General features: G+C 40.0%; 1 protein-coding gene across 2 annotated transcripts in view; it reads left to right on the top strand.

Moving 5' to 3' along the window:
* FBLN1 (fibulin 1) overlaps positions 1-8568 on the top strand; it is a gene marked incomplete at its 5' end in the record, with an annotated part of 80383 nt that extends 71815 nt beyond the window's left edge. For both annotated transcript variants that reach the window (XM_080363856.1, XM_080363855.1), the window contains one exon: positions 8153-8568. In XM_080363856.1, the coding sequence (XP_080219982.1) occupies positions 8153-8292 (140 nt within the window). In that variant the 3' untranslated portion in view covers positions 8293-8568. The remainder of the gene's footprint in view (positions 1-8152) is intronic.
* Positions 8569-17709: the final 9141 nt, after the last annotated feature.

Genomic DNA, 17709 nt, shown 5'->3' with positions numbered 1-17709 from the left:
ATACAGCCCAGAGCAACATGCCCTAGGTGGCCCTGCTTTGCGCAAGGGGCCGTTCAGATGGTCTTCAGAGGCATTTCCCACCTCAACTGTTCTGTAATTCTGATTATGGAATGTGGAAATGTTGAAAACATGACAGGACTGGATTACTACAAAATGAAAAACTTTGCAGCTTTCACTCTACCAAATGCAGTAAGACATTCCCTAATGTGCGAAGTTTGAAGCATTATATTTTCAAAGCTAGGGTGCATTAAGCACTTACCCAACAGTTGATTTACTTCCCTTCTCCCCTGGCATGATATAGGCCAGTAAGTACTCTAGTAACTATGTTGGCAGAGCAATTTAAGCACCGAAAATCATTACTTTGGCATAACCTTTTGGAATAAAGAACAGGCTTTAGGAAAGGAATTTAATTAAACGTTAATGTATGCAGAGCCTCAAAGCTTTTTATGGAAAAAAATAAATTGATAAAATAACCTAAAATATATGTTTTCTGTTTGTGACCAGGATGTGAATTATTTTCCAACCTTATTAATGAACTTTGTATATTTGTAATGAATACTGAATAAGAAATAACTTTTTTCTTACAAATCTAAACATGACTTCTTTGAGTTGAGGTCTACAAAGCCAAAACCAATTTGGCTATATAGCTTTGGCTTCACATTGTAGATATGTATTTACATGTTGTAGACTGAGATAGTCTGGTATTCAAGCCCAGCCTGCAACTCGTTGTCTATGATTTGATCCAAGGAATTATTTATTCATGGCTGGATGTTTTTTTTCTCTTGCTTATTTCTGGAATGATCCTATCAATTTTGCCTTTTTAAATAGTCACTGCAACAATAATTTCCCTGGTCTTAAACTTCCTAATTGCTTGAACATCTCCTTTGAAACTAGGACTATGCTCTTAAGTAATAGTGATGCATCTAAGAAGTTAATTTTGAAAATCTTGGCCAGCAGTATAACGCAAGAGGCCTTGAGGAGAAAAGCAAACTTGAAATTATACTCCAGGATCTTGCATTAACATGAGATCAGTCTTCTTGTATTGCTTAAGGGAAACTCACAAACACGCTTTTCCCCGGCAAAAAGTTGTTCACCACACACTACCACTAGCGTGCTGGTGTTTTGGGCTACTTTCCTGTAATAGCCATGCAATGGCTGTAGGTTCCAGGAGGCTGAGAGGATAACCTCTTGGCTTCCTTACTGCAACGTCCATGTAGGATAAAAGAGGTTTGCTAACATTAGAGGAGAGCCCGTGTGCGTCCTTTGTACATAATCGTATCTACCTGTGGCCTGACACAGACTAGCAGACTATTTAAAGGCTATTTTTGTGATTCCCAAAGATCCATTGCTTTAAAAAGAGTAGTTACTGTTCTGGAAGCTAGGGCTGTTCATCTCTGACAAGGCTGTAAAAAGGACCAGAGTATTTTTTTGTGGGGAAACGGGAAAGCAAAAGGTAGGACTTCAGAACATAGGCTGAGGTTATTTGGAAGTTAATATAAAGCCAAACAAATTACCTGAGTTTCAACTGAGTTTAGGCTCCAGCTCCACAGCTCTCACTACATTCTCTGATACTTGAATTTTTGCAAATTAATCATTTCATATTCTGAGTATCCATTTAAAGCACAAGGAAAATAGCTAGAGGAAAAATTGCAAGGTGCTTTATGTGTCCTTGAAATCTCTCTCTTGTAGGTGTCACTAGCAGCTCATCCCTGAAGTTGTTAGAAAACAGCACTAACTCTCACTGTGTTATAGCACATTCTCTTGACAAGGCTTCCCGGTTTGTTTTTTTTTTTCAAAAGGGGCACATTTTGTGATGGACTTGAGCTTTCACTTGTGATCAGACCTGTAGACTCCTAACCTGAGGATTAGGAAATTTAGGGGAAAAACTGATTTGTTTGGGCTTTTATGCATCTCACATGGGATTTTATTTATCTCATGAGGAATAGCATATTGCTACCAAAATGCCATACATTATGCATGAACAAGGAGCACATTTTTCAGCCCTGGTACGCATTTTTGCCTCTCACCTGTTAAACCTCATACCCTGCTCAGCTTTTTGACCCAGCTGGCATGTACGTGGTCAGAAATTGCCTGGGTATCTCAGAGCAAGGCAGCCAGTGAAACAGGCTGTGTATCAGGGGCAAAGGAACATCATCACACACAAGAATTACCAAGAAGATCCTAGGAGATTCTTTAGCTTTCCTCAGCCCTTAGACCTTTTGCTGTCTATGACTGTATTTTACAATGGAGCTGATATTAGCATTCTTATGGAGCTTTATTGCACACAATAATTAATGTAATATTTAATGTACCAAGTTGCTGTTAATTCTAACTAATGCAAAATATATATTTTTTAATATATGGTCAGTAGTTCTACTTGCAGTAGAGTGAACGAGTTCGCAGTTGTCCTATTAATTTCTGATTTGTGAAAGTTAATTTTAATGTTAATAATGCAAACAGGATGCAAACACACACACCAAAAAATTCAATAGCAATGCATGCTTATTTTGAAGAAAAAGTGAACAATGAGCTACCCTCAGATTTGTTTGTCTGCCTTTGGTATTTCAAATATATATATCCCATTCTTATTATTTTAGATTTTTTTACAGTGTTTAATTTTAAATCGATCTCAAAATTAATAAAAAGGTGTGTTTTGTTCTATTTAGGACCAGATGAATATGCTAATTATAGATTCAGAAGAGTGGATCGTTCTTCTTTTCACCACTTCATGCTCTCTCAGTAACTCCTCACCATCTATCCCAAGATTTGTCAGTCTGTGGTCAGTTTGTAGCTGACCACAGATCATACAATTAAACAATTAAAAAAAAAAAAAAAGGGAAATTTTCCTAAATAAATTGTTTGTTCCCAGACAAACTGGTTAAATTAGCACCTGCCTATAATGTCAAGTTCAAAGTCTTGTATGGATGAAAAAGAGAGAATACTTTTGGATTCCAATGATAGTAAAAAGCCACATGTCTCATTGTTAACTAGCCACCTGAGAAGAGTCACAAAAGAGACTGTGCACTTGCTGTGAGCATAAAGGACACACACAAAAAAGGTAGTTTTGTTACTACCCTTTGGCATATGACAACCAGAAAGCAACAATATGGCTGTAACCCCGTGTATGGGGGAGGAGATGGGAAGGTGGTAAGAGGAAAAGAGCTGTTGTGCTTGCTACTTAACACAGAGCTTGAAATGTGGTTGAGGGGTTTGATCACATTTTTGATAACTGTGTTTATTGTATCTTTCTGAGCATAGCCCACAGGTTATTTAGAGGAACAATTTTTGATTTGGCAGTAGTTTGGATTGTTTATACATACACAAATACATATTGCCTGCATATGCATATCGCAGGTAGGGCTAGAGGAGGTTTACTTCAGCACATCCCCTTGTCTTCCAGCATCCATCAGATACAGCTCCCTAGTCATCAGCCATCCCTGTTGCCTTTCCCTTCAGCCTCTCATCCCTCGCCCGCTCCACTAACACTCCTCAGCTTGATTTTTTGGGGGTCCTTAAAAGCTTAGGTTATCTGAGGCTCTCTTTTTGAGGAACTGGTGCAATATCTGTCTGTACTGTGTTCTTATGATGATACAGATTTAAATGGTTGACTAGACTTAAGAATCATTCCCTGTGGAAAATCTTGCGACCTTTACCTCTGGAACAGAAAACATAATGTAATACACCCTCTACAAACCCAAGCCAGCCTTTTCTAGTGGCACTGTGAAAATAAGCTGCTTTGGTTCTGCTTTAGATATGCTTTTTAGATGTACTTTTTCTAGAGAAAATGCAAATGCAGTGTTCAGCAAGAGGTGTAAGGAACATAATGACACAAATTCTTTGCAGATGTAATTGCTGCAGATTTTGTGGTTAGCAGTGGAAAAAAAAAAAAAAAGAAGAAAAGGTGTGGGGTTTGTTTTGTTTTGTTTGTTTGTTTGTTTTCTTTTGTTTTTAAAGTATTTTAAAGAGTTTTGCAAGTGCTCCTTTGGCATACTGGGCAGCCAGCTTAGCACAGAAGTCAGGATTTCTGGAGACAAAATGTTAATGCATGATAAAGCAGGGACTTGTCATCCAGAATGGGTTAACGCGGTAACAAAGCAGCAGTATTTCTCCTAGGTTCAAAATGGACCTTCTTAGCAAGTTAGCTACATAATGCAGAAATACAAGCAGAAACCAGACACAAAGGTGAATTGCCTGGAGGTCTCACATATTTCAAAGCAGAGAAATGTAATGATATCTTAAAGAGGTATAGACAAGCCAAGGAATACCTGTGGCATCTGATTACAATAACAGAAATTCTGCTGAAAGGCTTTGGAAGATTAACAATATTAACCTTGCTGTCTTATTTATCCCATCTTCTTTGATAAGCAAAGCCTCAGTAATCCAACGACAGTGGCTCCAAGGTTGCTGGCTGTTGTCATTATTCTCCCTTGAAAATAAGTATTGTATTATTCATGTTAATGTCTCCACTGCACATGTTGACATACTTTTACATTAGACAAAATTGAAATATGAAACATGAAAGAAGAAGAAGCAGGGCAAGAGAAAAGCTCAGTGTATTAATTACAGAGCTTTAAAAGTTCTAGGCCTTGGTCAGGCTATCACTGCAGAAATAACTGTGACATCCATAAACTTACTGCCGCTCAAGCCAAGGCTGTTTGCTTACACAGGTCAGCAGATGGAAAGGATTGGTGTAGATCCTGTTTACAATGAGGGCTAAGTGTGCAAGAAAAAGAAGCCTTGTCATTGTTTTCTAAAAGAAGTTCAGCAAACCATGAAGATACCCAAGCAGATTTGGGACATGTAATAACATCTCTGTTCAGTTAACAAAAAAAACAAAACCAAACAAAGGTGAGCTGATTGAAAATAGTCTGCCTGGCCTGTGACACACAGGGTTTTCTGGAGGCTGAGTCTGTGTTTGGGTCAGAGATTATGAATCAAAGAGTATAAACAGCAACAGCAGCACATCAGACTGGCAGGTAACAGCACTTGCTTGCATAGATGTGCCTGTAAGCAAGATAACAAAAATGCTTGAGATTGCCTGGCACATGGGATTCAGCAGCAGTGTGAATCTCCTCGCTCATTTGTTATCAGTGATTCACCCTGTTTTAAAATAGACAAATATTCTCCTGGATTTTTTTTTTTCTTTTCTTTTGTGCAAAAATGCTAATCTAGCTGAAATCTAATATTTTTGAAACAAGGATTTGGGTGAACTCGTTTAAGTACACTCACCCCATTTACCAACTGTAGGGTCTGCAGCTTTGGTCCCAGAAAGGACCATCATCAGGTGGTATTTGAGAGCGCTCTGTTTTCAGGTCATTTAAGGAGCAACACCATTGTTCTCCTGGCATAGTGCAGAGAACAACTCACAAGATAATGTGTGCTGCTACAGTGATCCAGGACCAAGTCCTTATTGGTAGTCATCCCCATGTCAAATCTGAGTGGTTCCATCCAGCTACTTTGGATTTAGACTGGTTAAAAAAAAGAGATGAAAAAGCAGCAGTTTAATTTCTACGTTTCCTGACTTTTCAGTACATTTAAAAATTGTAGCCTTCCTGCTACTATCAAGTATGTTTTTATACTTAATATTCAGCTAAAAATGCTCAAGGATGCCAGACCACAAATCTGGACCAGGCATTAGTCTGCCAAAAGGCATCGTGGAACAATGTGTTTACGCAAATGTTGCAGAAACCAATAAATCCACGTCGCTTAAAAACATCCAGAATTATTACACATGGCATCTTCAAATGGGTCCTGTGCTAAATGCTCTTGAGATATTGACTGAGTCATTGAGTTGTGTATGTGAATTACTTGTTCCAGGCCTGAGTCTCGGGCTTTTTCTTCAGACATCTGTTTGTGAGAGTAGGCATGAGGCACTGCTGGCCTTATGTGGAACTGGAAGAGCTGCGCCTCGCTTGTACGTGATGTGAAAGGCATGAGACATTAGAGAATCAGACATAGGTAGCGTCAAAAGGTGGTGACACATGATGGCAGGTAGCCATCGACAGCATTTCTAACACAACTCACAGGATCCCTTGGAACTGGAGAAGTGCATAGCCACGTTTCAGGCTCTGAGCAGCTTTGCTATTGCATGATTTCCACCCATATTTGTCCTTGAGTGTGGTGGAGAAAAATGCCCTGGTTTTCCACTTTAGCACTTTTCACCCCCCAAAAATTATGGAAAGCTCTCGCTGCATACATCTATCAAGAGCTGAAAACCTGTCATATGCTTTTATCCAGTAGAACATTTCAAAGTTTTTTTCTTACTCTTTTTTTTTTTTACTTCTGCCCATTTAGAATGACTGCATCCTTACACATGTGCTGTAGCACAAACCCATCTGACTGCATCATCCTACTTATTTAGCAGGAGAGGAAGGGAAATAGTTCTTTTGCACCAGTGGTCATTTCAGGACCATCTAGGGCACTGACACAACAAACTGGATAAATAAATATTGTGAGAGTATTGTGTTTCCTTGTACATTCCTTGAGTTTCTTACATGAATATAGCTGTCTCGACAAGTGCAGCTTTTGCTTCTCAGACCATTTGATTTTAAAACTGCAGCAAGAAAACTGTGTGGAAAAGTACTGCCACACAGATCACAGTGTTTGTCCATTTCACCTCGAGAATAGATGCTCCATTTTTTCTGCCTATTAGCAGAATGTCTTCAAATAAGAATGAGAAAGTTACTAACTGCTTTGATTGCTACATCAATAACATATGGATAGATGCCATACTGTGGGATAAACCATCCTGAGTAAAATTGCATCACATCAGAAAAAAACCACAATTTGCAATACTGATTCTAGACTAGGGTAGACTCTATTAGAATAGAGCAAGAAAGTGTAGAACACTATAAAAAGATTGCTAAATGGAAAGAGCAGCAGCCTTTGCCATCTGAGGCCTGGTGATCGCTGCATGAGCCACTATCAGGGTAGGTTAAGCAGCTTGCCAGTGCAGAGTGATTCCAATACCGTGTGTTTCTGTGGTTTTCAGTTAAAGCAGTATCTGCGATAACGTGATGTGTTGTCAGTGAGGGTGCCAGAGCACTGGAACAGGCTGCCCAGGGAGGTTGTGGAGTCTCCTTCGCTGGAGACATTCAAAACCCACCTGGACATGTTCCTGTGCGACCTCACCTAGGCGTTCCTGCTCCAGCAGGGGGATTGGATGATCTTTTGAGGTCCCTTCCAATCCCAAACATACTGTGATACTGTGATACTGTGAAAACAAACAAATAAACAAAAAGTATACATGTATGTATGGACATGTAAGTTGTAGGGGGAGCAGGGGGAAGGATGCTTAAAAAAGTGTATTCATCAAATATGGCAAGCAAAGAGAATGTGGTGAAAAGTTTGCAGTTTTACTGCATGCTGAAGATATTAGTTGGTATTTAAACAGGACAAAACTGTAATGTCATCCCTGCTTTAGAAAAAGGTGCTGACAGCCTGCATAAGCAAATGTTTATCTCCCCATCAGGTCTCAAGCCAAGATGTTTGTAGGGACTGCTGCACGAGTTCAGCTGGGACTCCGGGAAGGTGCTGGTGTGCTGTCGGCTTCTGAAAGATAACCCCCAGCATGCAGAAGAAATATATCTTAAATAATGCTTTCTCAAACTGTGTATTTCCTTCTGAATATAACGCCCTCTCAGATAAGTCAGTTGTCAGAAGGAGAAGTTTGAGGAGGGGGATCTCCACCAGACTCCCCATGCCTCCTGGCTGACCTCTGGTTTACATGATTTTAACCTTTCAGGTACATGCTTTCAGATGAGAGATATTTGGTAGCTCCCTGCTCTGTAACACCAGACCTGGAAAATAACTGTGAAGTGAGATTGTGTCTCCTTATGTCCTACGTAAAAAACAGTGTCACAGTCTGCTTACAGAATTTATCTCTCTGAATAAAAGCTAGGAAAAAAAAAATTACTAATTTCAGAATATATAGTTTTTCTGCCATTAGCAGCATTTTAGTGTTCTTTCTAGATCTTCTTCAAGGTATTTTGATTCAAAAGTTATATTTTATTCTTATTTTGCAAGCTTTCTTTACAGATCCAACAGATAAAATAACTTTCCATCAGCTGTACTGAAAACAAAGGGGAGTGTACCTCATCCAAACTCATCTGATTCTCCTATTAATCTCAGCAACCTATTTCTATCCCAACAGGTGTAGTTCGCCAGGTGAGGCCCATTGTTGGACCTTTCCATGCTATCCTGAAACTGGAGATGAATTACGTCATGGGTGGAGTGGTATCTCATCGTAACATCGTCAACGTTCACATCTTTGTCTCTGAGTACTGGTTCTGAGAGAGCATTAGAAATTTCAGACAAGCAAGCCACTCCAACCTAAATCATTACCACAAACTATTATGTCGTATACTTGTTTGTAAAACAGAATAGTGGGGTTTTTTTGTTTTATTTTTTAAATATTTGGTTTGTAGTTTAAGACAAATAACAAGCTATTATGTTGATTAGACATAGAGTGGAGCAAATTAAGTGAGCCTGATGTAGTTGACTGTATAAATAAGTAGTATGTAAAAGTACTCAGCTGCCTAGTCAAATTTTAAACTTCTCTAAATGTTTAGGCAGATCTTAGCTATTGCTCCTTGGCCAGAAAACCAGAGCAGCTGAGGATATGGAACAAAAGAGACATCAGAGTTCATTGAGATGAATATATGCTAATTTTGGATGGAAGAAGTTTGGTAAGGATTAGCACTTTCACCTCAATATTAACTACCTTGAAGGAGTCAGACGGTTAGAAAGTGCCAAACATTTGCTTTTGGGCCCCAGTAGGAGAACTCTGAATAGGCACCCAGAATTGCTAATCATTTCTGGAAAGTTTAGTCTGGATATTTAAAAAGCGACATTCAGCTACGGCTACAAGAGGAAGTGCAAAAGGAATTGGAAATATTAAGAGACTAACAAGCTATTGCACATATTAAAAAAATATTCCTTGTTTTTGTACTTATTGTTTGATAGTAAGATTATGTTTGATTCTAATTAAACAAAGACCTCTCATTGAAATTAACCTGTTACACAGATAAGGCATATTGCTTAAATTCCAATCTCATCTGTACTCAGCAATACATGGGAAACTCAAACCTATATCTCCTGTCTATTATAGAGGAAAGCTCCATACCTTTTAAAAATTGGTAATAAAATGAGCATGTTAAACTGTACACTTCCTATGCACCAAACCAAGGCATATGTAATAATATAATGAAACTGTCACAAATAAATGAATGTTTAATGTTATTTTCTGGGCATCAAAGTAATGTATCTTTTTATTACAGAAGAGAAAATAAATAGCTCCATGTTTCAGTTGGTTATGTTTGTTAAAAGATGAGGAAATAAAGAAAGTCAGATGGGAAATACTCAGCTGCTATGTTTTCTGCTTACCAGAATAATTGTAAGCAAATTAATTATATGCATATGTACACATTCCCCACCCAAAACAGTCCACTGTTTCATCATTCATTATTGACAGTAGGCATTTGTCTCTTCCTTTTAAACAAAAGCCACTGAAGCTTGAGGGAATTTTTCTATTGACCTGAATGATCTTTGAATCAGAATAATAAAGACGATACTCTCTGATCCATTGCAAATAAAAGACCATAGCAACTTTACTGTGTACATACAGAAGTCTTTATTCCATTCTCTGTGGCAGGGAAGCTTCTATGCCTGCAGCATTCTCACTGCTTCAATTAAGATTTTATGATACCACATTCTGATAAATAAAATTTGACTGCCCTCTTGACAATATTTGTTCCCCCCACACTTACAAAGCATCACAACCCCTTACATACCCTGTTTTTTAGGATGCTGTCAGCTTAAAACATGTTCAGTGTTGTCAGTGGCTACCTCTACAGTCCTTATTATTTCAATAAATAGTTACTGTATTTCTGTGTAATAATTATGTGAAGCAGATATATTTGTAGCACGTGACCTTCATCACTCAACTGGCTGATGGAGATTTTGGAGAACTCAGTCTTACAAGAGATACTGTTGACTTGAGGGATGACTAGCCTGTGTAATTCCGATTTAGATTGGAAATGAAAATACTTTATTATGCTAACAGAGTCCAAGAAAAGGAGGATGGAATACTCTCCTTATATTGTCAAATTATTTTTCTTGCCAGTGTAGAAAAACTAAGTAGCCCAAGTACCAAAAATACATTTCCATCTGATTTTTCTAGACTGTAATTTTTGATCCTTTATTTCCTCTGTAAGTGGTATTTAGTTGCAGTGGAAAGAACTTCGGGAGAGCAAGAGTCTAATTTTAGGATCAAACTGATGAACAAACTAGTTTACAAACTTCTCCTTGCTGTAAAGGAGAAACCACACACTGCCACACACACACACACACACCCCATTCCCCTTCTTCTGTCTGCATTTTTGAGTAAAAATAGGCTAGAAGAAGGATTACCACTGCTTCCTGGAAAGCTGTTTTCCTACATTGTCCCAAACAATCTCTGCAAATTGCAAGCAGCTTTTTAAATAGGCCTGATGTCATATGAGAACATTGATCCAGTAGATGATTTTATGTTTGCTGTATAATAAAATTAAAAAGTGCTTAGTGCTGTGGTCACTGTGATATGTCGTAACTTTTGATAGGTCAGCATAGAAAAACTAGATAATTCAATAATGAAAGGAAAGACTAAATATTTCTCTCATCCAAACCTGTCACAATAAACTTCCATTTGCTGTGAATGGGACAAAGTAAAACCGTATGTAATTTATACTGGCAAATCATTAAAGCTGTTCAAGTGGGAGAACATATTTATGAAATTGTCACTGAGACCCACTTACTTTGAGAGCTTTTCTTTAGCTGTGCTCTCTTTGGATTGATTAGACCTAAGTTCAAATCATTTTAATTGTGGGGAAACAGAATCACAAGTAAATGAGCATTTAGAAGAAAACAAGTACAGACAGCTGAGTGTTCATTAGTCTGCTTTTTAAGAGTCATCTGCTTAGTTGTACACAGAATTATAACATGTGCCTTGGAAACACCATCACACACCATTAAAAGAATAAGTAATGATAAACACACAATTACAGATACTACCTAGGATCAAATTATCTGCTAAACAATCTTACTTGACACTGGATGACTATGGAGAGACAAAAATTACTAGAACAAGCAAAGGCTCACAGATATTCGCCCAATTCCTGAAAGAAGGAGCAGCACATCTCAGGTCGTTTTGGCCAAGAGTCAGGCATCCTGCATTTACGGAAAGATGTCTTGTGTGCTACAGGAACCGCTTATGGCAGGAAAAAATTGCCCCAAAGTTGTTTCTAGTGGGATAAAGACAGTTTGTCCAAGTCAGCATTCAATGTGTGTAGATCAGGTGTGTCAGACTCATTTTCACCGGGGGTCACATCAGCCTCACAGTTGCCTTCACAGGGCCAAATGCAATTTTAGGGCTGTATATATGTAACTACTTCTACATTTATACAGCCCTAAAATTGCATTTGGCCCTGTGAAGGCAAAGGCAAGGCTGATGTGACCCCCGGTGAAAATGAATTTGACACCCCCAGTGTAGATGGTTCAGAGTAATCAGGGCCATAGCCTTAGTCTTATTCAAATAAATAAAATAATGTCTAAGAAATCAGGAATATTTCTGACTAACTTTCTGAGACACTGATCTACCTCCTGCTGCTTCTTCCATTTAAAAAACACTTCCTGATGGATCTGTGATTTATTAGCAGATAGAAAAGGCAAAATAGGATAGGATATGTAATCCTAGCACAGTTACTCCTTTTACAGAGGGAGGTCACAACAGCCAAGGACAATAGCAATGAAGAATAAACACATTTTGTAACAGTGTTCAAACCAGCTCATTCCATGTGTGATTGCTGGATAAGCTTTTGCAGTGATGACAGAAGTTACTTCATGATTTGGAGAGCAATACCGTGTGCCTTTCCAGGGTGGCTGTCCTAACTGCAGCGTACTGTAACTCTTGGAACCACTGGTGACTGCCTGTAACACTCCAACATGGCAAATCACTTGTCAGCACCATGAATGTGTCCATTGTTTGGAGCTCATGCAGCTTTAACGTCTTCCTGTCCCAACCACAAAATCACACTACACCCAAATTTGGCCCGTGAAAAATATTACAGCATCTGCTTTGCCCATCCAGTCGGTGACTGCGTCAGTGCCTGAACACACGCCATCCACCAGCGCTGCGGACCTGGCCCCGGTGACATCTGCTGCCTCGTGCAAGTTGGGGTGAAGTGAAAAGTGTGGCACAAGCTGACTTTTGGAGCAGAGCGAGTCACACTGGCATCACCAGCATATGACAGTCTGTGCTTTTTATGGCCACAGGTTCAATGCAATTGTGTTCTCACACCCATGCCAATATAAAGGAATTAAAACAGAGGCAGTTTCCAGATTAAATACAGTAACTCTGTAATGATCTGCAGTTCAATTAGCATGTGGGTGTGGATGGCAACCCACATTTTGAGCCAGCCAAAAACAGTCTTACTGGTAACTGAAGTGAATGCAATTGTTATTTAATATCTAATTCTGAAGAGTGGCACAAAGCCACTAATTAAAGACTGGTTCCCTTCTATCTGCTGGTAGGCAGGTACCCTTGTGAAGACAACTCCTTTCAGGATCAGTTGTTGGAAGATATTTGTTTCACTGAGCACAAGAGAATATGCTCTGTTCATCAGCCAGTGCGATCATGCTACTTTTATTTTTTTAAGTGAATGTTTGTATTTTTGGTCTGTTTGTGAAAATGTTATTTATGCAGAAAATAGGTGCCAGCTGTGGCAGAAAAAAATAAGAGCTTGGGCTCTTAGGAACACTGGCTGTGAACAATAGCCTCTAGCGATCATCTTGAGATATTTCAGCAGCTTGGATTTAGTATTTCATTATAAGTTTTTTCAGGGATGCTGACACACAACTTTTCTGTATTCTGTGGTGATGTTAATCCATATTGCACAGAAAATTGTGTATATCTAATTATGAGGTATAGTTTGCTAAGTAGGCTCTTTAGAACAAGAAATCCTCATGCCTGAGGAGCAATTCACACCTGCTGGGATGGAGAAGATGTTCATGCCGTGACTGTATTGCCTTTAACTTACCCAGCTGAGTTTGACAGCTAGTCTCCCAAGTCTCCCTCCCTTGACAGCAGCAAGATCACTGATGCAACTGGACAAGAAACCCACCCCAGGGATGGTGTCTGTGGGTTGGGCTTTCCCAGGTAGGTAGTCCTTCACAGAAGTTAGAGGATCAGTTCCCTTTGCACAGATTCCCTGGCCACAGATTCCTCCACATCTTCTCCAAAGTAATTCCCCTTATGTCACGTCTCTGTGACTTATTTCAGAGAGCTTTCGTGAATGTAAAATATTACTCACTTTTCCTCTAAAGCAGGGGTGTCAAACTCATTTTCACTGGGGGTCGCATCAGCCTCGCGGTTACCTTCAAAGGGCCGAATATAATTATAGGACTGTATCAATGTAACGACTCCTACATTTATACAGCTCTAAAATTACATTCGGCCCTTTGAAGGCAACCGCGAGGCTGATGTGGCCTGGCTCTACAGAAACGGCTGAATGACCAAGGGATGTCAGCTTACGTGCAGCAAGTGCCCTGTCTACATTTTGTCTTAATGAGATTATAAAGTGCCTGGAAAATAGTGTTGTCTTTCGTATACGATCCATGTGCTGTATTAAATCAGTACAAAATTACGAGTGAATATAGAAAATTGTTTGGTTGCTCTCCCCCTCTCCCCCCTGCCACATCTGTTTCATTTAACTTTTTTTGCTCATAAATTGTAAGGATACTATTTGAAAGAAGAGCAAGAAAAACATTCACACAGTGGGAAACTACGCTTTTATCTATTTTTTGCACGAGGATTTAGTGAACCTAAAAATAAACAAACAATGCTGTGGACAGCAGAGCAACTTATTTTTGTGGGGGTTCAAAATGAATCCAAGGTAATTCTGAGCAGAATTTAAGATGAGGCTATGGGAATTCAGTAGAATCAAATAAATGTGCTCCTTAATATTTTCTTTTTTCTTTTTGGGAAAATCAAAATCTGCTATTAAAAGCATCCTGCATTTTTTTTCTATTGTGGGCACACCTACTGTCTTGTTATGTCTTCTCATTTGAAAGGTATTTGTTTTCTGTAGCAAGGTTTGAATTTGGCTCCACTGGCTGCTGCTTCAATTTTGTTTTTTAGTAGATTTAACACCCGGTCAGAACTAATTAAACAGATCTCTTTGATTTGTGGAAAAGGCCATTCTCTCTGAAAGGAAAAAAAAATCTTTCTCTTCCCTAAACCTGGATTTTTGCTAGCTCTTTAAAAGATGTCAGCTGAGGTCTGCCAGGGATGCTCATTCCAAGGGCTTGGAGTCAGTCACCCTCGAAAATAGCACTTGATTGTTCTCTCTTGGCTAAGCCTACAGCAAGCACAGTTTTGATACAAACGCCAGAGCCACTTCTGGCTGGCCAGCATGCACTTTGCCATTAGTTAAGAAATACTGTTTCTTCTAAGGAAAGAAAAAGGGACCAGAATCTGACTTAGATATTAGGGTCTTGAGTTCGGCTGAGGTTTCCCACCTGCCCACAGGCAGCCCCACACCCTCGCCTGCCCTTGGTGCACCTCAGTGTCTGCCCATCACGGCTGAGGCTCCCTGGGCAGCCCTGCGTGCCTGTGGAGGACGCCCTTCCCTCAAATTACCCGTCTGGTCTGAGGCTGAAGGGTCCTCCCCGCTCTGCAGCAGCAAGGAATGCCAAAGCCCTTCCCAACATCACTGCTGCTCTCTGAGCGTCTTTGTTCCCTGCTGCCTGTGGTGAGCGCAGGAGGTGTGAGGCTGCGTGGAAATTGCTGCTACTAGACAAGAGAGACATAAAGTACACCCACCAAGTCTCCAAAATCATTGATCTGATGAAAGATTTTTCATTCCTGCTGTGGCTAAGAATGTGCTATCTGTTCTGTAATGAGCCCCTTTTTTTTGCTTTCACCTTATCCTATTTCATCTCTTTTTTTCTTTTTTTCCCCCCCTCTCCTCTTTATTGGATTCTCTTCCCCCTCTCCTTATTTTCACTACCCCATCCATATTTCTCTTTCCTTCTATCACTGAGTGTTTATTGTAACTGAGCAATTGAAGGTAAACATGTCCACCAGACCCAGAAGGGAAATCTTGAAGAGCTGCAGAAAGAAAGCCTATCCTGAGGTCACTGCAGACAGACGGAGGCACGCTGTGCTTTCGTACCCCAAACATTTTACCATGGCACTCTGTTTCACATCTAGACTATGCCAGGGTGGACACCTGCATGGGACAGCTTATGGCCACTCTCTTTTAAATTTATCTCTTACAATTAAATCCATGTACCCCATCACTTCAATGTGCAATAGCAAATGTGAAGCATGAGGCAATACAGACAGAAGCCCTTTTCTGTAAGATTTTCCCGTTTGAGATGGTACTTTGTCACTCTCTATAGGACGACAGGCCACACAGGGGGTCGCTGAATTTCCTGCAGCTGTGGCAAACAGAATACATGAATCAATCATGCTCCATCTGCATTGGGTCAGAGGATCCAGGTTAAATCCCTGCTGACTGTGGCTAATGCAGTGAAGCAATGCAAGCACAAGATACAAGAATACTTTCTCCCTTCTGCTTCCAGATCTGTTTTTTTTTCTGAGAGTTTCTCTGTGTGTGCTGCACATGAGAAAACTGGTTGGTATCTGTTACTGTCCTTCAGGCCTGCATGGCCATTTGAGGGACCTGCCACACTCTGTGCAAGCTTCAGTCCTGGGTGACACTTCTGGTAGTGCTGCTGAAGCAAAGGGCAAGTGGGCCCAGACTAACATATTGCAGCAAGAGCCACTGGGCCAGGGATCTGGGGCGCCACCTCACAGAGTCAGAACCACTTGCAAACCTAGATTCCCCACACTAGTTCCTTTGTCCTACTGATAGCATGTTGTCACATGCCACAACATCTCGTGGCCTTTCCACAAACTCATGCTACAGTCAGGTTCTTGGTGTGACAGAAGACACTCAGGGTCTGCTTGTGCTAAAAGGCAACTGGCAGAGCTGGCTCGTCCCATCAGAAGACCTGAGATTTTGAACAACAGCAAGGTGAGACATTCCCTCCCATTCTGCAACCAGTGCTGATCGCTTCCTGGAGGAATTGGGGTCCAGAAGCAAGAGAAAGGCTCTTTCCTCAAACTATGTTAATAACTGAACTAGATTAAGTTTAATTAACCTAGTTTGGTTATTAAATGACATGTAGGTAATTGTGAACAATTTGAAAGTTTTATGATTATAGCCTTGAGAAATGCACCAGCTCATGCTGAAATTATGTTTGGTAGTGATAAAAAGTGAGGATTAAGGATCTGGGCCGTTTGATGCTATTCTGGTAACTGGCTATATCATACCCAGCCCCTTAATGCCTTCAGTTACACATCTGCTAGTAGCATTAGTAACCTCCTAACTTCCACTGAGCAAGGAGACTAGAGGAATGACTCGCTCCCCACTGCTCCCCCGTGACAATTGGGCTACCAGAGGTCCTCCACTCTGCAGCAAAAGGAGCAGGTCACCAGCCAGTGCATGATGATTGATGTGGGATTTAATTGTATGCCCGGTGCTTGGGGTCCCATGAGGGCAAAGCACTGTTATTTTACGATCACACCTAGTTTAAGTCTGGTGTTGGTATTGCTCTGATGGGAATATAATATAATGGGAAATAAAAAAAATAATCAAATTAAAGAAAAGGTCTTGTACCATATCTGACACCATATGTGATAAATATCTTAGCTTGGCAATTCTGACTGGGTGACCTTCGCAGGCTGGTTCCCAAGATGGTGATTAGCCGTTTTGATTTGCAATTAGCTGATGATTCTCACGTGAGTGAGATGTGGTGCAGGTCATGCAGTGATGGTGGGGGAGAGCTGATAAAAGAGAAAGGCTTCCAGGTTTCTTTAGTTAGGCTGACCCCAGCAAAGGCAAGAGCAGCTTTCTCTGAACCTGCCCCATCAGTGACCTCGGACCTGATCAGAGGGACCACCCTCAACTCTGGATGTGAGGTAAGTTAAATTACATGCTACTGAGTTGTCCTAATACTGCCAACAATTTGGGCAGAAGTTGTAATAATGATAAAAAAGCACCAGTGTAATGGATACCATCATAACTCTGTAACTACAGTTTAGGTTTTGAAAATTACAAATATGTGTTTAACTAAGGCTAACCAGAAAGTACTAGATGGTACTTTAACTGTGGCCAGCTGTCTAGTATTTAGAAATTAGAAAATAATGTTTTTTCCTGTCCAAAGTGGAAAAATTTCTGAACATTTGTCCATATTGAGTTGGTGACCATTTGTCCAGCTCTACCAGTAAGCATCAGGTTATCTGTAGTATCAACAGAAGACAAAGTACTTTGTAAAATAACTGCACAAAACATAAGGAAAAATGGACTTTGTAGCCTTTAACTTATGATATAATTCATCTCTTATGGACTAGACCTCATTTGCAGCCATTCAATTTCATACTACTTTTTTTTTTTTTTTTTTAAATCAGACCCTATCCGTTCACGGGTCATGGTAAACTTTGCTTTCTTTAGTAACAGTGAATTTCATTTTGTTTTGAATTATGTGTGTGAGACTTATTTCAGTGACATTTCTTCAACTCGTGCAGGCAACTCTGTTCCCTCCAATTCATGTAACTTTGGCTGCTGATGTCTTTATAAGTGTTCGTGATTATAATTCCTTCTTACC

Source organism: Nesoenas mayeri, assembly GCF_963082525.1.
Source record: "Nesoenas mayeri genome assembly, chromosome: 1".
NCBI classification, from domain to species: Eukaryota; Metazoa; Chordata; class Aves; order Columbiformes; family Columbidae; genus Nesoenas; species Nesoenas mayeri.
The sequence above is the reverse complement of the archived record's forward strand: the minus strand, read 5'-3'. Positions and strand labels throughout refer to the sequence as shown.